The sequence below is a fragment of the Aquarana catesbeiana genome, linkage group LG04, assembly GCF_042186555.1.
Source record: "Aquarana catesbeiana isolate 2022-GZ linkage group LG04, ASM4218655v1, whole genome shotgun sequence".
In the NCBI taxonomy this organism is placed as follows: domain Eukaryota; kingdom Metazoa; phylum Chordata; class Amphibia; order Anura; family Ranidae; genus Aquarana; species Aquarana catesbeiana.
The window spans coordinates 424,399,008-424,425,169 of NC_133327.1; the positions used below are offsets into that span (position 1 = coordinate 424,399,008).

Consider the following 26,162-nt stretch of genomic DNA (forward strand, 5'->3'; position numbering starts at 1 on the left):
TAATATCTCACTAATTTGAGACTCCTAGACTGCTATGTGTATGCTACACAGAAAGGGATGATAACAACATGACAGACAAGTTAAGATCCAGAGCGTCCAAGGAACATATAGTTGTGTATATTTGAAACTAGGACATGAGTATTTTGATTCTGTTGGGTAAGTAACATCTTCATAAACTGAGCAGCAATAAAGGAAAAAAAAAAAAAATAACCTTTTCCATTTCTTTTTTGAAAGTTGTGAAAATGTCATTGCTTTTAGTCAGGGAATTCTGAAATTCATCAAATCTCTCCGAGTATAACGCAATCTGTCAGTAGAAAAAAAAAGTGGGAATAATTAAAATTCAAAGAAAGATAAATTTGTACAAATGAAATGCTATTTGTCAAAACCCCATTAATGTGATGAATCAATGGAAGCAAACTTGAAATGCTCAGCGTATCTAAGATCTTTTATGAGTCATAACACCTTCTTGTCAAACCAGAGTAAGATTTCCTCTGTTTAGCATTTCTAATGAACCCATATGCTGTTCACAAATTATAATTAACGATTTCCTTCAAGACTGTCATCACAGGTGCCAATGCTTCCAGAACTGAATACATAAACTATGCAGAAACAGAAATAAGTGATTACACTCACAAGTATTACAAGAGGGAAAAAAGTAATTATGTTGTATGACTGTTCTGGGGATATCGAGGAAACAATTATCATTTTTGGATAATATATCATCCACATTCTATGTATAACAGTAGAGACTGTATGAAGAGAATCAAAGTTTAACATCTTCTTCACACTAGATTATTTATAAAATTATATAAAATCTATAAGACTAAAATAATATCGTAGAATTAGCCAAATGAAAGTAAACTTCTTAGGCTACATTCAGACAGCCAAAAAGCATTGACCAAGAGCTGGAAAGAATAAGTCGATTGTGTAGTGTTTAGAAACTCTGTACAAATCAATGGCTGGCACTGCTGCTGTTCACATGTAACTGTTCATCTGAGCGGTTGCATGAGAATAGAGCTTCCGACCAATCCTGGGCGTCAAGGCCGCTGTTTCTGAAGAGCTCCGGCCACACATAAACTGACTGCAGCTAATCTTCCAGTTTGTATGTGAGTCCAGAGGTGGTGTTTAGTAGGTATGTGCACTGCCAAAAAATTAGTTAGTTTTCGTTTCATTTGTTGTTTTTTTTTAATTTTTTGGGTCATTCGTTATAATCTAAATTTGAAAATCTGAAAATTCGAAAAGTAAGAAATTCAGAAATTCGAAAATCTGAAAAATTTGAAAATCCGAAAATAAGAAAGATGATAGGAAAATTTGAAAATCTGAAATATGAACTAACTAATAATAACTAACTATTAAATCATAGGTATTGGAATTTCCTTTCAAATATGACTGTTAGTGAACCTAACGAATACGAATTGATCCAAAGTTACAAATTATCCGAAATAACAAATGCCGCATTTAAACGAATGGAATTTAACAAATTATTAATAATAAATAATAATAGTAAAAAGTTATTATTATTATTATTGTTTATTAATTTATTACATTCCATCCGTTTAGATGCGGCATTCATAACTTCGGATAAATTCATATTCATTACGTTCACTAACAGCCAAATTTGAAGGAAATTCCAATACCTATAATTTAAAAGTTAGTAATAGTTATTATTAGTTAGTTAGTTATTATTTCAGATTTTCAAATTTTGGGGTTTTCTAATTTTCGGATTTTCATTCCTATTTTCAAATTTTTGTTCTTTTCAATTTTTGGATCTTCGTTCTTATTTTGGGATTTATGAATTTAGAATTTTCAAATTTTCGAAATTCCGAATTTTTGAACTTTCGAATTTTCACATTTTCACATTTTCGAGTTTTCAAATTCTCGAATTTCCGAATTTCTGGATTTCTGAATTTTCGTATTTTGTAAAAAAAATTCGGTAAACGGGTTTTCATTAATTTGCATATTTCCGAATTAACTAATTTGTCAAATTTCGTCGAAAAACTAATTCGGAACAAAACGAATTGCACATGTCTAGTGTTTAGCCACATCTGAATGCAAATTATCCACTACTATTCAGCCATCTGAATGTAGCTTTACTGTTCACCTAGAAGAGGGACAATAGTCTCTATTGTTCAAGTCATCCGTTCTAGGTGTCCTGATACAAAGTGGACAGAAGGTCTCTTTTAGCTTTTGTCTTTTAGCTCTGTGTCCAGCCTTTGTGTGCCTTTTGTGGCTATAACATCTGATTTTGTTAGTGTAAATCTAAAACTAGCCATTTGACTGCCATAGGAATAAAAAATACAGGACTGGTATTCTAGAGAAATAAAAAAATCAGATGAATTATACTGGCAAGCAAGCTGGCAGTATGGAACCTTTTATTATACATGGCTTGGAAATTTCAAGGAAATACATTGCCCTAAAAAAAAAGACATTTATTTACACTATTTTGTGCAACCAATAGGATATAAGCTATGTAGTGCCAATACATTTTAGGGCCAAATTACATAATATTTGCAGTGAGTTAACAATCTTTGTGTTAAGGCAGCCTATTCAGAATGGCATGACTGCCTATGCACTCAAACATGTTTAAAAGTGCACATGAACCTTTTTTATTGCAATGCAAGTGCATTAACTTAGTGTGATGGAGTGCCATGCAAAATCAATGTCATTGCAATACATGCTATGTGCATCTTTGCAGCTTGTGGTCATGCACACGTTACCACAATATAATAGTGTAACCCTGCCTATAATGTTTTCAGGATAGCAGTAGCATTCAAGAGAACTAGAACAAAATTATCATTAGACTGTTGCCCATAGCAGCCACAAGACAGTGGTGCTCTTTTTAACCTGTTTTTGTAAAAATTACCAGTAGTTCTTTTCAATGTCAAATAGCTTTTTGTTTTTTTTGTTTTTAGGTTTTAAAGTTTAATGCTAAATATTTCATAGCAAAAAATCTTGTACAAAAAACATTAAACTCAAAAACAATACAAAATAACTTAACTGTTTTCATTATTAGCACCCTTTTGCCTCTAAGATATTTTATTTAAATGGCCTTTTCACCATTTGGTATTTACAAGATTGTGGAATTTATTTATTAGGAATTATTAGATTATTAGTGCAAATATAAAAAATATTTGATGATTATAAATGATATGGAGCTTTGCTTTCACTTTGCTATATAGGATGTGAAATTCTGTGACGTAAAATGGAGTTGATATAAATTTGTGTCTAAATGGTGATTAATTTATCTACAAAATTGGCAATGTTTTTACCTGCCACAAATCAATAATACATCAAAAGAATTCAAATATACAAAATAAACTCAATTCATATACATACAGTATAAAGTGCATCCAATATTGAAAAGTGCTCTCAATGCTTGGTATTATAAAAATATTTATCTCTCCCTATGGAGTGGTCACTTAATCGATAAAGCATTACCAAATAAATTGATAAACTGACACATGCATATTTACTGCATGTTGGCACTTCTAAGTAAAAGAAACGGGTTTTAGAGTTCTGGCAGAAAGCCCACGGTCGAGCGCAAGATCTCTCACCCCTGCCACCTCACTATTGTTTAGTGAGGCTGCGCATTCTAGTGATGGGCAACTAGAAATGTACAGGAAGGTGTAGGTGGACCAGAACCCGTTACTATCAGATGTGGTGACTGCATATAGGAGTATGCTGGTTTTCAAAAGTCCCAAGCCTATCTGCAAAAAATCTAAAACTCTAGTTACCAAAAATATTATGACAATGTAAATCGTATATATTCTAGATAAACTTAATAATTAACACAATGAATCTGGGCAGCTCCATAAAGTGCTAATAAAGTTAAAAAAAAAACTGTAATTATATTTTCTTTAACCAGTGAGAAAAAGTAATGAATGTATGAAAAGAAACATATATCAGTGAAATAAATGAACGTCTGCAATACATTATCTCTGCCTGAAAAGTAATTAGCCTCACTATGAGAATTACTAGAGCATGACTCCTAATTACTTGCCAACAATGTGAAAACACACATGGATGATGTACAGTATATCGTTCTGCAGAGTCAACCTCTATCCCTTTAATTTGCCCTACTAATTGATGGTTTCTACTAACCCAGGTTACTGCTGATGCTTTCACTCTACAATCCTGAATTATTCCCAATGAGTGATGTTATTCCTGTAGAGTATGTTGTTATCTAGAAACATTAAAGAATATTTAACCACTTCAATACCAGGCACTTTGCCCCCTTCCTGCCCAAGACAATTTTCAGCTTTCAGTGCTGTTGTACTTTGAATGACAATTGCGCGATCATGCAACACTGTACTCAAACTACATTTTTATAATTTTCTTCCCACAAATAGAGCTTTATTTTGGTGGTATTTGATCACCACTGGGGTTTTTGTTTTTTTGCTAAACAAACTAAAAAAGACCGAAATTTTAGATAAAAAAAAAAGTTTTTCTTCGTTTCTGTTATAAAATGTTGTTGTCTCCTTCACTGATGGGCACTGATAAGGCTGCACTGATAAGCACTGATAAGGTGGCACTGATGAGGAGGCACTAATATGTAGAATTGATGGGCACTGATAGGCGGCACTGATGTGCAGCACTGATGGGCACTGATAGGTGGCACTGATGGGCACTGATAGGCGGCACTGATGTGCAGCACTGATGGGCACTGATAGGTGGCACTAATGGGCACTGATAGGTGGCACCGATGGGCACTGATAGGTGGCACTGATGGGCACTAATAGATGGCACTGATGGGCAGCACTGATGATGAGGTACTGACAGTCATTACTGATGGGCACTGATTGGCATCTGTGAAGGGCACTGACAGGCGTTACTGATGGGCACTGATTGGCACTTTGATGGTCACTGATTGGCACTTTGGTGGGCACTGACTGGCAGCTGATGGGCAGATGTGGTGGGCACCTCTGATGGAGGCTGAGCTGATAATCAATGCGCTGATTATCAGCGCAGACCCCCCTCTGACAGGAGACTGCTGATCGGCTCTCCTGTCAGCACGAACCAAGGAAAGCTGTTTACCGGCACTTCCTGGTTACACGCTGTGATTGGTTGATTGCTGATCGCTGGGTAAAGAGCCTACGTTATAGGCTCTTTACCACGATCGGAGTTGCGGTGTGTCAGAGTGATAACTTAACCACTTTGCGCACGTCATCCTGTTATATGGCAGACGGGAAGTGGTTAAACTAAAAATGAACTTCTCTTATTTGCTAATTTTTAATCTGTCAAATTTACCAATGTGCCCAGTTCACATCTGTGGACTTTAACCACTTCAGTTCCGGAAGGCTTTATCTCCTTCCTGACCAGACCATTTTTTGCAATGTGGCACTGCATTGCTTTAACTGACAGTTGCGCGGTTGTGCGACGCTATACCCAAATAAAATTGATGTCCTTTTTTTCCCACAAATAGAGCTTTCTTTTGGTGGTATTTGATGATCTCTGCGGTATTTATTTTTTGCGCTATAAACAAAACAAGACTGACAATTTTGAAAAAAAACAATATTTTTTACTTCCTGCTATAAAACATATCCAAAAAAAAAAAATGTAAAAAATGTAATTTCTTCATAAATTTAGGCCAATATGCTACATATAGTTGAAATCTTCTTCCTCCAACCACCCCCCCCCCCCACCACCCCAATATTCTAGTGCTGCAGGACAGGAGCTGACGGAGCTGTGATAGTCACTCATTAAGAGTGCCGGTCTATGCCCACCTTTTCTGCCCAGCTCCTCCATTTATAGAAGCCGTACTGTCTGAAAAATAGTCTCTAAATGAAGGAGGTGGACCTTTCAATCATCATTATTATTAACGATTTATATAGCGCCAACAGTTTATGCAGCGCTTTACAACATTAGTCCATCCTCCATTTATATATAGATGGTTTTTCATTCATAGAAGGAATAGAACAACTTCTATGAATCGAGAAAGGGGTGGTGTAAAAGGCGGGCATAGTTGGGCACTCTGAATGAGTACCTGTCACAGTTCTCTCAGCTCTATTAAACCTCAACTCACTGGAAGATTAAAGCGGCAGGGATTGGGGGGTGGGGGGTTTGGAGCAGAAAGATTTCAACAAAACCAGGAGACAGCAGCACAAGGGACACATCACATTGATAGTAGGTAATGTCCCTCTCACGGAACGTCCCACACTCAGCTTGAGTGCTTCCATCAATATACCACTTCTTCCCAGTCTGGATATAGATATCAGATATTCCAGCCGCTCATAAGCACAAAACAAGATGAGACTTGTTTCACTGCTAACATGGACTGTTTTTATTAGAACCAAAATTACAAGTCCTTATATACCATTAGAGGAGGTTCCCCCCTTCTGCTCATATTACTCTAACATTACAACTGTAACCTAATTAACATGAGCTAGTTTACTAAATCATTTACCCAGACTAGGTGACTCAGAGACATGACCTTTGGGTTTAAGACCTTACGTCTCCTAGCTCATTGACTATTCAATACATATTACCATAAACATCAACACAGAGTTAATTAGAACAAACAACAATGTGTGGAATACCCTTAGAACCTGTGGTAAGCCAGACTAGACTCATTTACATTAAACACATTATAGCAGACATCAGACAGGTGAGTGGAGTTGATATTAGCATCTCCTCACAATATGAGTCCCAACAGTATGACTCAGTCACTATTGCTAATATGGCAAATACAGGGTCCCCAGAGTCTGGACCTGAAGCCAAAGTAACAACACCTAAAGGGTACCCCAAATGCCAGGGCCTCAAACCTCAACTCACTGGAAGATTAAAGCGGCAGGGATTGGGGGGTGGGGGGTTTGGAGCAGAAAGATTTCAACAAAACTAGGAGACAGCAGCACAAAGGACACATCACATTGATAGTAGGTAATGTCCCTGTCACGGAACGTCCCACACTCCGCTTGAGTGCTTCCATCAGTATACCACTTCTTCCCAGTCTGGATATAGATATCAGATATTCCAGCCGCTCATAAGCACAAAACAAGATGAGACTTGTTTCACTGCTAACATGGACTGTTTTTATTAGAACCAAAATTACAAGTCCTTATATACCGTTAGAGGAGGTTCCCCCCTTCTGCTCATATTACTCTAACAATACAACTGTAACCTAATTAACATGAGCTAGTTTACTAAATCATTTACCCAGACTAGGTGACTCAGAGACATGACCTTTGGGTTTAAGACTTTACGTCTCCTAGCTCATTGACTATTCAATACATATTACCATAAACATCAACACAGGGTTAATTAGAACAAACAACAATGTGTGGAATACCCTTAGAACCTGTGGTGAGCCAGACTAGACTCCTTTACATTAAACGCATTATAGCAGACATCAGACAGGTGAGTGGAGTTGATATTAGCATCTCCTCACAATATGAGTCCCAACAGTATGACTCAGTCACCATTGCTAATATGGCAAATACAGGGTCCCCAGAGTCTGGACCTGAAGCCAAAGTAACAACACCTAAAGGGTACCCCAAATGCCAGGGCCCATAATCTGTAGGCAAAAGGCTGACATTCAGTCCCCTCCAAAAGCCTCTGTCCCGGGTGAGTCGGTCACAGTCCCATGTGCTTGTTCTTATTTTTTTTTTTTTAACTTAGACTATATCAGGCCATCTCTTCATAGAATAGATGTTAATTCTGTAGTATAAAAAAATGTTTTAGAAATGTTTTCACCTAACTTACACACGCAGGATACCATATGAGAGATGCCACTTCTGAATCATGAAAATTTATGCTATGGGTTTGTTATTCTTATCCTTACCTAATTGCATAGTAAGCAACTAACTTGAAACTAGTATGTAAACATCAGGCGTCAGGACTTTGATATGCACATGTTTATTGTGGGTCAGTGAATCACCAGGCAGGGAAACAAAGATCAGGATGACAATCCCATGGCATGTGCCTTTAAAAATAATTCAGAAGTATCAGCACCAAGAGCTTCATTTTAATGTCTTAGGGCTTGTTCATACAAGCTTTAGTCTTAGAGAGCATTTGATGTTTTATCGCCTCCTCACCACTTGCTTTAACCACTTGATCGCGGCATTAGCACGCTGCATCCATGTGCATTGCACACAACTGCGGGCAGGTGCAGAGCAGCCCCACTAACTTGAATGGGTCACGATCTATTCAATACATATTACCATAAACAGGGGGTACAATTCTGCAGCTAAAAGGGTATACCCTGAACCTCTAGTGTGAACGAGCCCTTCTTGAATTGAAGTTTCTGCACTTTCCAGCAATTCCCGGCATTGCACATAATAAGGTATAGCTCCTCTTGGTTTGGTGCTCCAGCGAATAACTTTTTTATTTTAAATATACTTGGGCAAATATATATTTTTTTATTTTTTTGTTATTTCGACTCACTCCTTGACTTCCTGCGAATCCGGGCTGAATCCTGTACAGGTCCCTGCGCTCGAACAAGTTGGAGACTTGAAGAGGATATGTGCTGGGGGATACTCCCACATACTACATATGCTGATGCTGAGCTGTAAACTCCTGACAAAAAAAAATGTTTTTTTAAAATATATTTTTGGGGGATATTTATTATAGCAAAATGTAAAAATGAATGAGTTTTTTTCAAAATTGTCGCTCTTATTTTTTTTATAGCGCAAAAAATAAATATTGCAGAGGTGATCAAATACCACCAAAAGAAAGCTCTATTTGTGGGGGAAAAAGGACGTCAATTTTGTTTGAGAGCCACGTCGCACGATCGCGCAATTGTCAGTTAAAGCGACGCAGTGCCGTATCGCAAAAAGTGCTCTGGTCAGGAAGGGGGTAAAATCTTCCGGGGCTGAAGCGATTAAACTCACCAGTATCTTCTCGACTATATAAGTTAAACTAACAGGTCTATAGTTACTTGGTAAAGACTTTGACCCCTTTTTAAATATAGGCACCATGTTGGCCTTTCACTAACCCATGGGTACGATGCCGGTCACTAAAGAGTCCCTAAAAATGGCTTTGAAAAAGCTAATCTTTTAGGATCCGTGGGTGCAAAGCCATATGTAATTGAACCTTTTTTTTTTGTGCTGGGGTTTATATGTGTCTGTGGCACAGCAACAAACTTTTTTTTTGTTAGTTTTGGATAGAGTGGGGAGGGATTAGACCCAATTGCTGCCTGTTCCCCTATTAGGAAGATTCACCCCCTATATTTGTCCTGTCTACTGTCATCATTGAAAGTGAAAGTAAAAGAAAATCACAGATTTTGGGATGATACCTGGTGAACCTGGTGACACATTGAGGTTCCTTCACTTTGGATTTCCTCTCATTTCCTGTTTTGGTTATGGGACAGGAAGTGAAGGGAAATCTTCTCAATGGGCCACAGATGGCAAAAAGACTAACGGGGGTTATAATCCCCCCTTACTCTACCTAAAATGAAAAAAGAATTGCCTTTAGTTGTGAGCAAAAATTTCTGCTATATGGACAGCTTGCAATAAAGACCTAATAGAGGTTGCAACCCTTCCCCAATTTGTCCAGAACTAAATGGAATTTTGACTGGAGGCTTTTAAGCCAAGCTTTCCAGGCCAAAATGGACTTTTCTTGTATGGACTAGGATCACCTTTTTAAATTTTTGAAGTCTTCAGCAGCTAGACCTCTTCTAAAGTTTTTGAATTTGACCTACCACCATGGAGTACTGCAATCTGTAATGTAAATTTCAAGCAAAAAAAACAAACAGGGGCAATGATGATAATGTGACATGTCACTGACATTTATACTAAGACAGAGAAACACAGTATACCTGGGTTTTCAGTACAGTCTCTTGATCTTTCAGCATTTTGGTTTGCACCTTCCATTCAGCAGCCTGTGTCAGCAACTGAATAAAGATGAAATTACAACAATCCATTAGTTAATTCAGCACAGCAACAGTAGTAATAATAATAATAATAATAATAATAATAATAATAATAATAGTGATAATAATAATCATAATAATAGTAATAGTTACTGATTAGGCATTATTACTTTTGGACACTAGATGGCAGCATATGACTTTCTATGATCATATGAAAGCAATTGATCCAACAGTATTACTTGCAATTCATTATACATTTACTTGCCGTTATAGAAAATCCAGTCTGATATAAAATGTTTACAGAATCATTTACCAAGCTTATTGCTAATTATAAATTATTTCAAAGTCAATGATTTTCTAAGCATCAAAATAAAGGTAAAATGCAACTTTACTACAGACATTTGACATGGTTACAGTGACTACATAATAAACATATGACTGCAGTATTATTAAAAATAATAAGAATTGGTTGTGTGGATTCTAGGGTGGATGAGGTTCAGAGCTATTGGTATGACCTTTGTATATCTTGATTACCGCAACTAAAAACTACTTAGGCCTCTTGCACTTGGCCTTAAAATACAGCATATGGGTGTACAGAGTAAAATAAATCTGTTGTTGTGCCACTCGGAAGCCACAGCTGCAGCATACTTTTGCCCATAGGAATGCATTACAGAAAACACTGAGCATGCATAACTGCTGTGTGTACTTACACACAGGGTATTTTTAGAAATTCTACGTTTTGAATAATATACCAATAAGTGAGTGTGCGTGGTTATACGCGCATGAATTTACTGCAATGCATTCATCTGAGGAGAAAATACACTGCAGCTGTGGCTCCCAGGAGCCATAACAACAGACGTATTTTACACTGTACCCCCATGTGCTGTATTTTGTACCCCCCATATGCTGTATTTTGTGGCCATGTGCAAATGGTCTTATGCACTTCAAAGGTTTAACAAGTTTATATTCTGTTTCTGTAAATGTCAGTACCCAGTCAGAATACTTTGCCAGATAAATGACCTACATATGAGGGTTTGGCCCCCCAGACATGCAGCCATGAGGTGTGAGTGACAGGTTAACAACAAAGGGGCATAAATGTGATACAGTTATCAACCTAAAAAACAGAAAGTGCCTGAACAAGGTCCTTCATGGCAGGATCACCAGTTATTATTTTAATGAAAGCTGAAGATTTAAAAATATTGCAAATGACTTTTTAACTTACATCGACATTAACCATGTAAATACCAGCATTTTACATCCCCTTCACTACTGGTCCATTTTTCAGTTTGTAGTGCTTTGATAGTTTGACTGGCAAGTACATGCAACACTGTACTAAAATGAATTAATATTTCAATATGCTTATTGGAGTTTTTGTAATGATTTACTAACCGAGATTAATTGCATGTCACTTTGCATTATATAGAATAGATTCTAAGTATGTATTAACAAAGTATCAGTTCTATAACAAAATCAAAAACATGGTTCTGGTCTCACTTTCTAAACTGCTATAATTATTATTACAGTATCATATGCAAGTGTACAGAACCGGTCAGTTTGTTTCTCCAACCTCCGTGCCCTTGTATTGGGGCGACAAGAGAGAATAGGGGAAGACAAGGAAACCTTCGTTAGTGGACGATAAATCTCTGTTGTACAGAAGGAAATGAAGAGGAAAAAAAGGGGAGGGTGTAGAACTAGAGGAAAGGGGTCAGTCTCCCCTCACGCCTCCAGCAATATGTATCTATGCGCCCCATATTTTAACAAATTTTATTTGTGTGTTATTGAGCATAAATATGGGTTTGTTGTTGATCGTGATCCAATTTAGTTTATGTGTGACATATTCAATGGACACAGTCAACTGTTACCAACTTCTTGCTATCTGGCATCCAAGATTATGTACAACTCCAATCTTCTTGAATGATTAGGGATATCACTGGCCACATTTTTAAAATTAAGCAGATTTTGGTGATCTGGCTAAGTTTACCTCTGTAACAGAGTAGATTAAGTTAAAGATTCTTATCCAGAATCTGTTTATTTTGGGATATCATTGCCAAATATGAGTATGGTGCCCATCTGGCCACAGTTTCTGTAACAGTTAGACAAGGTTTGAGGACACATCTTGGCTATCCTACTGGGCACCATGTACTATTGAATTAGCATTTTATAATTAGATTCTACATAGGTAGTGTTAATACAAATCTTTGACAAGTCATTGGCTACTTCTTGCTAGTCTGAAAGGTCCAAATAGTGTTTCTGAGTTTACTCTTTGCAATTGGAACTCCTTTTTATAGTGATCTGGGCTTTAAATATGTTCTCCAAATAAAAACTTCCTGGAGAAAATATTTACAGCTCAAGAGCTTATATGGAGCAGGACAAGGCTTCCATGGATACCCATTAAGGGGGAGATGCCTTTATGGTGGTCTGTGCTAGCAGAACTAATTTTGCAGCTTTATGATATACAAGTAGATTGGGAACTCCTATATCCCCCCGAGCTTTTGTGTCAATTATAGCCCGTACACACGATCCGAAAATCGGACGACAGATCATCTGTTTCTTTTTGCATGCTAGTTGCATATCGAAAATGGAGAGGTTACTAAAGGTATGAAAATTCTCGTATAACAGAATAAAAAATCGGTACCGATATCATGTTTTTCTATTGTATATTTGAACGACAACAGTACTGATTAAATAAAAATCAGACGATCTGGTATCATACGAGAAAAAATTTTCCGGTTTGCCCAATCGGATAATATCGGATGAACTGCCGTAATCGGATCTCGAAAGCTCTGTACTAATGATCCGATTATCATACGATCGCTTCGAAAGCGGTATTTTTCGTCCGATTTTCAGATCATGTGTACGGGCCATTAGTTGGTTCTAGGTCACTCACTACCCCATATGTTCTCACTTAGGGATCGGTATGAAAAAAGCTATGAAGAAATATAGGATCCTAGGTCATTTATTCATTTTGACTGAGTATATCCCTCTGAAAACATGAAAAGGGAGAAATGGACAATCTATCTAAATCTGCTATGATTTGTCTAAAAAGGGGATAATTCTCTTGGAACAACGTGTGCATATCGGTGGTCAGTCAAACATCTATGTAAGAAATACATTTAGAAGCCTATTTGAATTCCAAAATAAATTGGAGTAATTATTTAATCACCATTGGCCAACTAATGTTCAGGTCTAGGGATTTAATTTTGTTAACCGATTGTAACATTTTAAGCAAGTTGGGTATAGTCATAAGTATGAAGGATTTTTACAAGATGGCATTGTCTGCAAAGAGTGCACATGTGCATTCCTGTTGACTAGAAGTCACCTATAGTTTGGCCAGAAGTCACATAAAGTAAGTACCAAACCCGAAAGCTTCCAGGATGTAAAACAGATTGTCAGTACCCACCAAAATTCCATGAAAGACTATGAAAGGCTTCATGCAAGTTGGAGCTTCTCTAAGGGTTGGGGAGTCCCAGTTGGAATGGACAGTGAACTAGAGATTTGGTTCGGAGCCTTACAATAATGAATAAAGCCTGTTTGGTCTGTGTGGATATAGTTTTGTAAGAACGAGTTTTTGTGAGGATCTTTCAGATCACAATTAATTGGAGATACTGGTATGGTATTGGCTATATCTGAGAAATCTTTATGTAATAAAGGTTCTATTTTCCCCCTGTTAGAGATAGTTGTCATTTCTTAGACTATTAAAAATGGAAGATAAATGAGGGGCCCAGTAGGTCCAAAATTTTCTTATAGTAACCTGTTGAAAACCCACAAGGGCCAGCTAATTTATTAAGTTTAAGAAATTTGATCGCCCTGAGGATTTTGTCTTTTAAAAAATGTTCCTTCCAAGGTCTGCCAGTTGTTGATCTAGGGTCGGAAGGTTTATGTCCTGTAAAAACCTGTCTATATGTGACTGAATATTAGTAAAGGGTTTTTGATACATGTCACTGTAATAATGATGGAATGGGATAATTCATTTTACATACTTTTTTGAGACTGTTAGGGCTTTTTTTTGGTTGTATTAAAGAAGCATTTGTGTGTTTACTATATAAAGGAAAAATACAAAAATACAAACATCCTGTTGCTTTTACTGTAATAAAATATATCAAATAAATATTCTTTCTTTATTTAGGCCAAAATCTGCTTAATTTCTTTAGGCCACTTTCAAACTGATGCACTTTACAGGCGTTTTAGCGCTAAAAATAGCGCTTGGAAGCACACTGGAGCAATGCGCTTGCAGGACGGAAAGAAAAAGTCCTGCAAGCAGCATCGTTGGGGCGGTTTAGGAGTGGTGAATACACCGCTCCCAAAACGCCCCTGCCATTGAAATCAATGGCCAGCGCTGCCGAAGCGCCTGCAAAGCGATTTGGCAGCAGCGCTTTGCAGGCACTTTTAACCCTTTTTCGGCCGCTATCGGGGGTTAAAAGCGCCCCGCTAGCACCTGAAAAGCGTTGCTATATATATATATATATATATATATATATATATATATATATATACACAGTATCTCACAAAAGTGAGTATACCCCTCACATTTTTGTAAATATTTTATTATATCTTTTCATGTGACAACACCGAAGAAATTACACTTTGCTACAATGTAAAGTAGCGAGTGTACAGCTTGTATAACAGTGTAAATGTTCTGTCTCTCAAAATAACTTAACACAAAGCCATTAATGTCTAAACCGCTGGCAACAAAAGTGAGTACAACCCTAAGTGAAAATGTCCAATTTGGGCCCAATTAGCCATTTTCCCTCCCCGGAGTCATGTGACTCGTCAGTGTCACAAGGTCTCAGGTTTGAATGGGGAGTAGGTGTGTTAAATTTGGTGTTATCGCTCTCACTCTCTCATACTGGTCACTGGAAATTCAACATGGCATCTCATGGCAGAACTCTCTGAGGAACTGAAAAAAAAGAATTGTTGCTCTACATAAAGTTGGCCTAGGCTATAAGAAGATTGCCAAGACCCTGAAACTGAGCTGTAGCATGGTGGCCACTGGCCAAGACCATATAGCAGTTTAACAGTACAGGTTCCACACAGAACAGGCCTTGCCATGGTAGACCAAAGAAGTTGAGTGCACATGCTGAGCATCATATCCAGAGGTTGTCTTTGGGAAATAGACATATGAGTGCTGCCAGCATTGCTGCAGAGGTTGGAGGGGTGGGGGGTTAGCCTGTCAGTGCTCAAACCATACGCTGCACACTGCATTCAATTGGTCTGCATGGCTGTCGTCCCAGAAGGAAGCCTCTTCTAAAAATGAGGATGCAAGAAAGACGGCATACAGTTTGCTGAAGAGAAGCTGACTAAGGACATGGATTACTGGAACCATGTCCTGTGGTCTGATGAGACCAAGATAAACTTGTAAGATGGTGTCAAGCATGTGTGGTGGCAACCAGGTGAGGAGTACAAAGACAAGTGTGTCTTGCCTACAGTCAAGCATGGTGGTGGGAGTGTCATGGTCTGGGGCCGCATGAGTGCTGCCGGCACTGGGGAGCTACAGTTCATTGAGGGAACCATGATTGCCAACATGTACTGTGACATACTGAAGCAGAGTTTGATCCCCTCCCTTCGGAGACTGGGCCGCAGGGCAGTATTCCAAAATGAAAACTACCCCAAACACACCTCTAAGACGACCACTGCCTTGCTAAAGAAGCTGAGGGTAAAGGTGATGGACTGGCCAAGCATGTCTCCTGACCTAAACCCTATTAAGCATCTGCAGGGTATCCTCAAACAGCAGGTGGAGGAGTGCAAGGTCTCTAACGTACACCAGCTCTGTGATGGAGGAGTGGAAAAGGACTCCAGTGGCAACCTTTGAAGTACTGGTGAACTCCATGCCCAAGGGGGTTAAGGCAGTGCTGGAAAATAATGGTGGCCACACAAAATCTTGACACTTTGGGCCCAATTTGGACATTTTCACTTAGGGGTGTACTCACTTTTGTTGCCAGCGGTTTAGACATTATTGGCTGTGTGTTGAGTTATTTTGAAGAGGCAGCAAATGTACATTGTTATACAAGCTGTACACTCACTACTTTACATTGTAGCAAAGTGTAATTTCTTCAGTGTTGTCACATGAAAAGATATAATAAAATATTTACAAAAATGTGAGGGGTGCACTCACTTTTGTGAGATACTGTATATATATATATATATACAGTATATATATATATATATATATATATATATATATATATATTACATCTGTAATTTACGTCTGCCACATTACGTCTTGATATTCAGAAAACAAGCAGTTTTAAACGGAAAACCATCAAAAGATATTGTGATGTCCACCCAGCCTGCAGCTGTGTGTAGTCAGCCTATGTTATGCTATGGGGACCGAGCAGCCAGGCAGCCGGGGAACACAGCTACAGGTCCTAATTTGTGTTCACTCAGGGCCACTCACCCACGCCTGCACACCTGTCAAATTAGGACCTGTGGCTGTGTTTGTCCAGCCACTGCGTCCCCTTAAAGGGGTAGACAGACATGATGATGAAGATTCCTCATATTTGGACAATACTTCTTGATGTAATTGGACCTATATACCGATATATTCATGAGAAATTTGGAGAGGACAATTATTATTATTATACAGGATTTATATAGCACGACAGTTTACGCAGCGCTTTACAACATTAGGGCAGACAGTACAAGTACAATACAATTCAATACAGGAGGAATCAGAGAGCCCTGCTCATTAGAGCTTACAATCTAGGAGGGAGGGTCAAGTTATACAAAAGGGTAATAGCTGTGAGGGATGAGCTAATGGAGAAAATAGTGCAGTTGTTAGATGGAGGCAGGATAGGCTTCTTTGAAGAGGAAAGTTTTCAGGGATTGCCTGAAAGTGGATAAATTTGGAGACAGTCTGACAGATTGGGGTAGGGAATTCCAGAGCATAGGCGAGGCTCGGGAGAAGTCCCGGAGGTGGATATGGGAGGAGGTGATAAGGTAGCTAGAGAGCAGGAGGTCTTGGGAGGAACGGAGAGGGCGATTAGGTTGGTATTTTGAGACTAGGTTAGTGATGTAGCTGGGGGCAGAGTTGTGGATGGCTTTGTAACTTATTGTTAGTATTTTGAATTTAATTAGTTGGGTGAGTGGTAGCCAATGGAGGGATTGGCAGAGGCTGATCGGTTTGTAAGGTGGATGAGTCTGGCAGCAGCATTCATGATGGACTGAAGGGGGGATAGTCTATTTAAAGGTAAGCCAATGAGGAGGGAGTTGCAGTAGTCGAGGCGAGAGATAACCAGGGAGTGAATCAGGAGCTTTGTGGTTTCATTGGTTAGAAAGGGACGTAGTTTAGAGATGTTGCGGAGGTTGAGGCGGCAAGCTTTGGAAAGTGATTGGATGTGGGGCCGAAAGGAGAGTTCAGAATCCAGGATAACACCTAGCACCCTGACATGTGGGGACGGGTGGATGGTTTTGCCATTGCTCTTGACAGACAAGTCAGGGGAAGAGGCACGTGGGGGAGGAAATATTATAAGCTCGGTTTTGGACAAGTTGAGTTTGAGGAAGTGGTGTGACATCCATACAGATATGTCGGTTAGTAAGTTAGTGATGCGTGAGGAGACTGATGGAGTGAGTTGAGGGGTGGAGAGATAGATTTGTGTATCGTCAGCATAGAAATGATGTTGAAAGCCGTGAGAGGCTATCAGCTGACCCAGGGAAGAGATGTAGATTGAAAATAAAAGAGGTCCAAGAACAGAACCTTGGGGGACCCCGACAGAGAAGGGAAGAGGAGTGGAGGAAGTAGAATTGTAAGTGACACTGAAGGTGCGTTGGGATAGGTAGGATGAGAGCCACTGAAGAGCACAGTCACGGAGACCGAGGGAGTAAAGTTTTTTTTTGAGGAGGGGTGGTCAGCCATGTCAAAGGCAGCTGAAAGATCAAGTAGGAGTACAGAATAGTGTCTGTTGGTTTTTGCAGTTAGTAGGTCATTTGTGAGTTTTAAAAGAGCGGTTTCTATGGAGTGTTGAGGGCGAAATCCAGATTGAAGGGGATCAAGAAGGTTGTTTTTAATGAGGTGGTCACTCAGTTGGTTGTAAACCAGGCGTTCAAGGAGTTTGGAGGAAAAGGGGAGCAAGGAGATAGGGCATAGGTTATTAATATTGGTAGGGTCCAAGGACAGCTTTTTAAGTATGGGGGTGACCAGTGCATGTTTTAGAGCATTGGGGAAGTTGGCAGAGGTGAGGGAGAGATTGAAGATGTGGGTTAGAGAGTGTAGGATGGAGTCAGAGGGCGACTGTAACGTTTGAGAGGGAATAGGGTCCAGGGGACAGGTGGTTAGGTGGGCGATAGAAAGGAGTTTAGCAACTTCGTCTGTAGTAGCAGATTTGAATAGGGGGAGTGTCATTTGTCCCTGTTGACATGGGGTCTTAGCTGGGGGAGATACCTGTAGAGCGGAGATTTCATCACGGATTGTATCAATCTTGTTTTTGAAGTGATTAGCGATCTCCTGGGCAGTGAGTAAGTCAGTGGGTGGAGGCGGTGGAGAACAAAGTAGAGAGTTGAAGGTAGAGAAGAGTTTACGGGGACTGGATGAGAAGGTGTTAATAAGAGTTGTAAAATAGGTTTGCTTGGCTGTGTGGAAGAAAGAATAGTATTTTTGGAGGGCAGATTTGTATTGGTTGAAGTCTTTGAGAGACTTAGTCTTGTGCCACAGACGCTCAAGAGCGCGACTATGTTTTTTGAGAATTTTAGTGTCATCTGTTTGCCAGGGTTGTAGGGGTCGAGGCCTGATTCTGCGTGTAGTGAGGGGAGTGAGCTTGTCCAGGGTGGAGGACAGGGATTTATTGTAGATGGACGTGGCTTGGTTGGGGCAGGACAGGGGAGAGATTTTGTCATAGAGGTGGTCAGTAGCAGAATAGAGGAGAGAGGAGTTGAAGTTGCGAAAGTTTCTACAGGTGATGGTTAGGCGATTGGAGGGAAAGGTGGTGGAAGACAGGGGGAGAGAAAAAACTAATAAGGTGATGGTCGGTGAGAGGAAAAGGATTGTTTGAGAAGTTGCATGGAGTACATAGATAGGAGAATACAAGGTCAAGGGTGTTCCCATCGGAGTGAGTAGAAGCCTGTACCCATTGCTTCAGCAGGAGTGTTTGTATTAGCAGAGATGTTGAAATCACCGAAAAGGATTGTGGGAATTTCCGAAGAGAGAAAGTAGGGTAGCTAGGCAGAAAACTCATCAAGGAAAGTTGATAATGGTCCAGGGGGCCGGTAGATCACAGGAATTTTTAGGGAAGTAGGAGAGAATAGACGGATACAGACATTGACATTGTTATCATCTATAGAAGATCCGGATGAACAAAGATTCCTCATATTTGGACATTATTTCTTGATATTCAAAAAACAAGCAGTTTTAAACTGAAAACATCAAAAGATATTGTGATGTCCACCCAGCCTGCAGCTGTGTGCAGTCAGCACTATGGGGATGGAGCAGCCGGGCAGCCGGGGAACACAGCCACAGGTCCTAATTTGTTTGTATTCTGGGCCACTCACCCACGCCTGCACACCTGTCAAATTAGGACTCGTGGCTATGTTTTTCCAGCCGCTGCGTCCACTTAACCGCTTGCCAACCGGTTAACGCCGATATACGTCGGCAGAATGGCATGGCTGGGTGAAACCCCGTACGGTTACGTCTTCCCCTTTAAGAGCTGCCAGAGGGTGCGCACCCGCTGCACGGCATGCACGTGGCTGCCGGGGGCAATCTCCACCGGCCATGCGTGATCACATGCACAAGAGCCAGCACAGAGATTTGTGCATGTAAACACACAAACTACTAAGTAGGAACAACATAATATCTCCTCGCCCAGTCAGTCCTATCCCCATACAGTTAGAACACATCTAGGGAACACACATTTAACCCCTTGATTGCCCCCTAGTGTTAACCCCTTCCCTACCAGTGACATTTACACAGTAATCAGTGCATATTACTGTATAAATGTCAATGGTCCCAAAAATGTGTCAAAAGTGTCCGATCTGTCCGTCACAATGTCGCAGTACCGCTAAAAATCGTTTTTGTACTGTGCAAAGCCCTTCCATGTGCACCTTACTTCAAAAGATAGTTATAAACTGCAGTAGTTGTCCTGTTTTGCATACTGTTTTTAGATAAAAATTGAATAAAAACTGCAATGATTAAAAAACAGGGGTAGTTGTCTGGTTTTGTATACTGTTTTTATGTAAAACTTTATTAAAAACTGCAATAGTAAAAAAAAAAACAGGTTACTTGCCGTGTTTTGTATACTGTTTTTACATAAAACAAAATCCATAGGTAGCAATTGTAAGAGGAGCCTCAGCACGGACTCCATCCAGACCAAGCCTCCTCCAATGTACTTCGTCCCACCCACTGGACTCCACTGGACTCCACTGGACGTCCATGACTAAGCCCTGTGGGCAGGGTGAAAGGGAACAGGGGCGTGACCTAGATGGAGTCTGGGCTGAGGCTGCTCTTACCCTCACTACCTATAGATTTTGTTGAAAGTGCTGCACCTGAAATATTCATTTTCCTTGTTTGTATACATTAAGCTGACTTGGAACAACAGGAGCCTGGAGCACCGCCCCATGTCTTATAGTATGGGTTCCTTTGAAAAATATTACATCCGTGTCAAGCCACTGCCTCAAATTACCTTAATATACATGATTAAGGAACAACAGATGTAATCATCACCCTTGTAATAATAGCTGCTAACCAACCCCAACCCTTTTACCCCAATAAACTGCAAAAAATACCATAACCCAATTCTTGGAGTAAAATTGGCCATAGCAGCCATTTATTAAACCAATAACAAAATATAACAAATATTCCTTAAAACAGGAACCAAAATAATAATACAATAACAAAAAAACATAAGGTTGTCGATCTTTGGAGGCACCAAGTATCAATTATCCAATTTGTATCTGCGTAACTACTTACATGGTCCCCAGCCGCACCACACCACCTCGGGGACGACCTCAACATTCCGCAGATACCTCACATTTTTAACTTGCCAGTTAACCAGTTAACCCACTTAGATGGATCCCTAATATTATAAGCACAGCAGGTTTTTTAAAAAGCCTCCAAAGACCCCAACAGCCACAGCAAAAAATGTGTGAAACCTCACACTTTTGTGCCTCGCCAAAAATGCAAGGCCCTCTGCACCCCATAATGTAATCCCAGGGACCATAGATCTGTGCCCACTGCATTAAAATGCACACCGTCGCTGCGCGGATACCATCAGGTATCCACCTCCAGCTCCTGGTGCCTAACCACGAAACCACAGTTACGCACAATAAACCTGCCAACTTCCTTATTGACCTTGACTCTGGCCTTTAACTAGCTTTTTCAGCTTGTCCACCGACCTGGCAAAATGCCAAGATGTGATGCCGAAAATGTCCGACCAAACCAACACTGTGTTAGGAAAGGCAATAGATAGGGTGACATTTATTAATTCATCTATGTACACATGTTCCATCATGACAAACTACAGTAATAAAAAGTAATGCTCATTGGTAGCACATTATTGATTCACAAATGTCCACATGTTCCATCACAGCACGATACAATTGTACGTAATGATGATGATTGTGACCTAAATGCCTCTCTAGTCTAACATCAAACTGTCACTGTAGAGAGGGATCATAACTGCAAAGAATTTGTATATGTGATCTGATGATTAGCACATCATTGTAGTGACGTAGCATCCAAAAGATCCAAATGCATTTTGTGGATTTATCCGTTCATCAGGAGCAGATGCAATGAGATACTGTCACGGTCCCTACCATGCCTTGCAGACGGCCAGGAATGGTCACGCCCCAAGTGGCTCTGAACTCATGACTGTCTGTTCTTGCTCCTGTTTCTTTACCTCTGAGCCCCACCTCAGTTCTATTCGGCCTGCTTTCCAGCCATGCCTAGTTTAGCATGAAGTACTGTGGGTGATACTCTGTTTGTACCTGTCACTCCTGGATCAGTTGAGGCAGGTTACCTAATTAGCTGGGTATAAAACCCTGTCTTACTCTGAGGGCTTGGTCAGTTCATTTTCTCATGCTTGCTAAGTGTGCCTGTCTTCTGTTGCAGTGTTCCAAGACTGACCCAGGCTTCAGACCCTGGCTTTGTTTATCGTTATCCTGACTTCTGGAATCCCTGACTGCGGCTTTACCTCGACTATCCCTTGGCTATTCCTGTCAAGCTCCCATGCACAGATTTACAGCCCAGGTAGCTTATCTCTTTGTTACCGTGGGCTGTGTGTATTTGCAAGTGTGAGCGTACATCTCTGCGCCATGGACCCCAACCTAGGTAAGATCTTACATAATGAACTGACCAGCATTGAGTCCACAGAGATGTACAAGATGCTCACCTGCCTTGCTCTGCAAGTCTCCAGCCTGGGCCAGACTGTTTCTGAGTTGCAGCAAGAAGTCTGCTTGTTTAAAACTACAGTAGGCCCAAACCTGGAATCTGCATGTCCGGAAACCGTTTGTTTCGATGCCTGAAAAGTTTGATGGTAATCGTGCATCTTTCTTTTGTTTTAAGATGGATTGTGAGCTGTTGTTTGCAGAAATTGGCAAAGCCTTTGGCCCCCAGGGCAGACATCAATTATTTTACAGCAAAATTGGTGGCCTGAGGAGTCCATATGTAAGGGAGTGCAGTCTGGTCCAAAAGTCCCAGAGATCATGAAAGCAGTAGATGATATCTGTGTCCCCAGGCTGTGGTCATACAAGAGACTGCATCTTTTGCCAGACCAGACTGAACTCAGGCCATCACTCTCTGGTCTTCCTTCCATGCTTCCTTCCACACTGTGGCTCTGGTGGTGTAGTTGTGGCAGGAGGAGGAGGAGGATGGTCCAACTCACTTAGGTGGGTATTGGGTGTGATTTCGCCCCTCACCCCCTTAGTTAAGACTTTATAAAGAAGGTCCTCACACAGCTGGCGTTGGCCCTCCTGCATGCCCTGCAGTTTGGTGGTAGCCATGCAGGCAAAGGCCTCTTCAGGAGTGGGGGTGGCTTTGAGGGACGCAGAAGCCTCCTGAACGAGCCTGAGTGCTGAATCCTGCACGTGACTCCCCTTCCTGGGTCTTTTGGTTGGAAGGCGGAGGGAAGGAACCTGCGATTCTGTCAGGCTCCTACTGGGCCCGGCCTTCTCCTGGCTGCCACTTAGCCCCGCCTCCTCCTGGCTACCACTAACCCCCGGCTCCTCCTGGCTGCCCCATTCCACAGCCTCCTCCTGTGTGGCACATTCCAGAGCCTCGTCCTGGCTGAGGTCTTCCTGTGTATGAAAAAGGGATATAGTTTTAGTTTTTTATTCATCAATCACACACAATTTTCACATCATGATTGTTGCAAATTGAATGTTAACAAATATAACAGACTATCATTCTGAGACCAGCATTTTTCCCAATTATTTTTGCCCACTACTGTCTATTGATATGTAAAACATTTTATTAAATCAGCAATTAGTGATCAATAATAAAATCTAGTAAACATCATTTATTTATTGACCAGAAATCTGTAGAAGAATGCTATACCTGGCTCAAGCTGGGCTCCTCCACTCCACTTCTTCCTGGCTGGAAGTCCCAGGTTGGACATCGGAAGCCTCAGCTGGGGTGGAAGATAGGGTGGAAGGAAGAGTGGAAGGAAGGGTTGAGAGGGATTCCCTGACTCCAGTCTGGTCTGACAGAAATCGCAATCTCTCATAGTACCACAGCCTGGGGACATAAACGTCATCTACTGCTGCTCCTGATCTCTGGGAATCCGTGACCTTCTTGCGCTCCCTAAGATAAGTGCTCCTCAGGCCACCAATTTTGGCTTTTAAATAGGGGATGGTTGCTGTGGGGACCACCGGCGTCACCAACTCCAGCAGTTTCTCCAGCACTGCCTGCCTCTTTTGTTTATGATTATAATGCGGGTGTTGGACCTGCGACAGACAGGGCAGCTCCCTGTATTTGTCTATGAACAGGGGGAGGAAGTTGGGGTCATTGAAGCCATCCATTTTATCTGCAAGACACAACACGAGACAAACCCTAATGTCAGGCAAAACTCTCCTAATCTTGTTACAATATAGGCCTCAATCTAGAAGCAGTATAGGCCCAAGTTTAGATCTTACCTTCATTATCACGATCGGAGCCTCCGATACTCCTTCCCCTGCTCACAGATCGTACGTACTACGCACGCATGTTACACTTTATAGACACTCCGAATGCGTGAAACTCCGCCCGCCCCTGACGTTCTTTCTAGTCCATTCCCCGCCCCTTCTCGTTTGGCGCAGTGGGGGAAGAGCACATGGCGGAGACACAGCAGGTGCGTGCTAATTACAGCAACGAGGTGGAGGAGGAGAAAAGCCCGGAGCCTGAAACATCCCGATCCAGAAGGAGACGATTTAAGGCATCAAATATGTCCTTTGGGGAGATGTTGGAGATGGTCGACTTCCTGAAGAGGGCCGACTATGACGGGAAGTATGGACCTTACCCCAACCCCAATGTCCGAAAGGCCAAGATCATGGCGAAAGTGGTCAAAAGTCTGCACCGGAATTTCAGGGTACGATGATCGAAAGATCAGCTCAGGAAGCGGTGGTCGGACCTCAAATTAAGGGAGCACGAGCAGTACAGAAGGATCAGGAGAGTGCTGCAAAAAAGTAAGTAGTTGTCCTGTGTTCCTATTCTTTATGTTTATTACGTTCTTGCTGCTCCATGTGCTTTTCTTAACTGTTGTCCAGTTTAAAATGGCAACTTTCATGTTCATGGGCACATTATTCGTTCGTATAAAACATTGTTCGTTCGGCCTAGAAAACACCATTGTTTTGGCCATATGCATTTGCCAACATTTTTTATGGCCTCCTTGTCTGAAAATAATTTGGTTGTCTAGATGGGTTTGTAACTAGAATGAAATGCAAACTAGATTCTGTGTAAGGAGAGGGCACTCAGCAGCAGTTTTCACATCTGGATGCTGGAGCACTAGTGTGGGATAAAAGAACACCCTTTTTATTAGGGGGCCCACACAGGTGCTCCAGTGTATACTATAGGGGTGTCTCCATCTGTGAAGTTTGTACAAAACAGGTAAAGTATTGAAGCTTGACAAAGGACAATAAAAATTCTATATCTTGGAACTCTGCCAAAACAGACAATTGTACCCCACTTCCAAGCAATGTTTCATATTCCTATTTCTGCCATCAAATATCTGTGTGCTAAGTATACCTATTTTTTTTTTACATAGGGGATAAAAGACTCAGACACCCCTCATCCGAGGAGACCAGAGACCCCCCACTCATGAAGAAGTGGAGACCCACCAAAGCCAACAGGAGGAGGAGGAGGAGGAGGAGGAGGAAGGAGATGTGGTGGAACTAGTCACCACAACAGGTGTCTGTGACCACAGACTCAGGTAAGAGATGGATGCATATTTATAATACATGGTGTTCTTTTGTTTCTATCTTTTTAGGTGATCGTGATGTTGTGGATCCAGATCATTTCACCTCTGAAAGTGCCCAGATCCTGATTGGGAAGATCATGGGGTGTAATAAGGACTTGGAAAACATCCAGAAAAACATGAATGATGTTCAAAAAAAAATGAAGAACATCATTGATGTTTTAGGGAGAGTTTAAAACCAATCAAAATCCCTTCCCTTTTTTGTGCTTTTTGTGATCCTAAAATTTAGACCATTTTTTTACATATTATAGAAAAGCCAGATTTTGAAGATGCACACAGCGTGTCAACATGTGCTATCTGCCATCACGGGAGATCAATGGACGCGTTTTGGGGGTGCAACCCCTTCCTCAATAATAAAGTAGCTGTAAGGAAGGGGTTGCACCCACAAAACATGTCCCTTGATCCCCCGTGATGGCAGGTAGCACATGTTGACATTCGGCAATTTGTGTGCATCTTCAAGATTTGGCTTTTCCAGGGGTGACTTCACCCCATCTGAACGCAATTTACAGTTTGTAAATACTCATGTCTGATATTGCCTTCAAGTTCTACCAAATGTGAACTTTGTAAGTTCAAGATTTGTGTTTTTCTTGTTGGTTTTAAACATGCCTGTTTTATCTTAAATGGACATTTCTACTTTTTCTAATGTGACCCCAAAAATTGTTATACAACAAACATGTTGCTTTGTTTTAAAAACCTTTTACCTTTCACATGTGATTGTGCTGGTATTAAAAAGATTGTTAATCAAGAATGTGTGGATTATTGTCTCAACGCTCCAACACTTTTGTGGTGCTCTAATTGGTGTTTTCTGTGACAATGGTGGTTATTTCCTGAGGGAAAATCCACTTTGCACTACAAGTGCAGTTTCAAGTGCACTTGTAGTGCAAAGTGTCTTTGCCTTTAGTAAATAACACCCAACAGTGCTTTGTAATGTTACACAATCATGCCATTTTCAGGACTCACCACATTTCTGTCAGGGTCAGCTAAAA

At 40.7% G+C, this 26,162-nt stretch overlaps 1 protein-coding gene across 1 annotated transcript in view; it reads right to left on the reverse strand.

The window, feature by feature from the left end:
• TXLNB (taxilin beta) overlaps positions 1-26,162 on the reverse strand; it is a 156,317-nt gene that overhangs the window by 19,682 nt on the left and 110,473 nt on the right. The window contains exons 7-8 of the mRNA XM_073627391.1: positions 9,752-9,826; positions 212-304 (exon numbers count right to left, since the gene is read on the reverse strand). Coding sequence (XP_073483492.1) covers positions 212-304; positions 9,752-9,826 — 168 coding nt within the window. The remainder of the gene's footprint in view (positions 1-211; positions 305-9,751; positions 9,827-26,162) is intronic.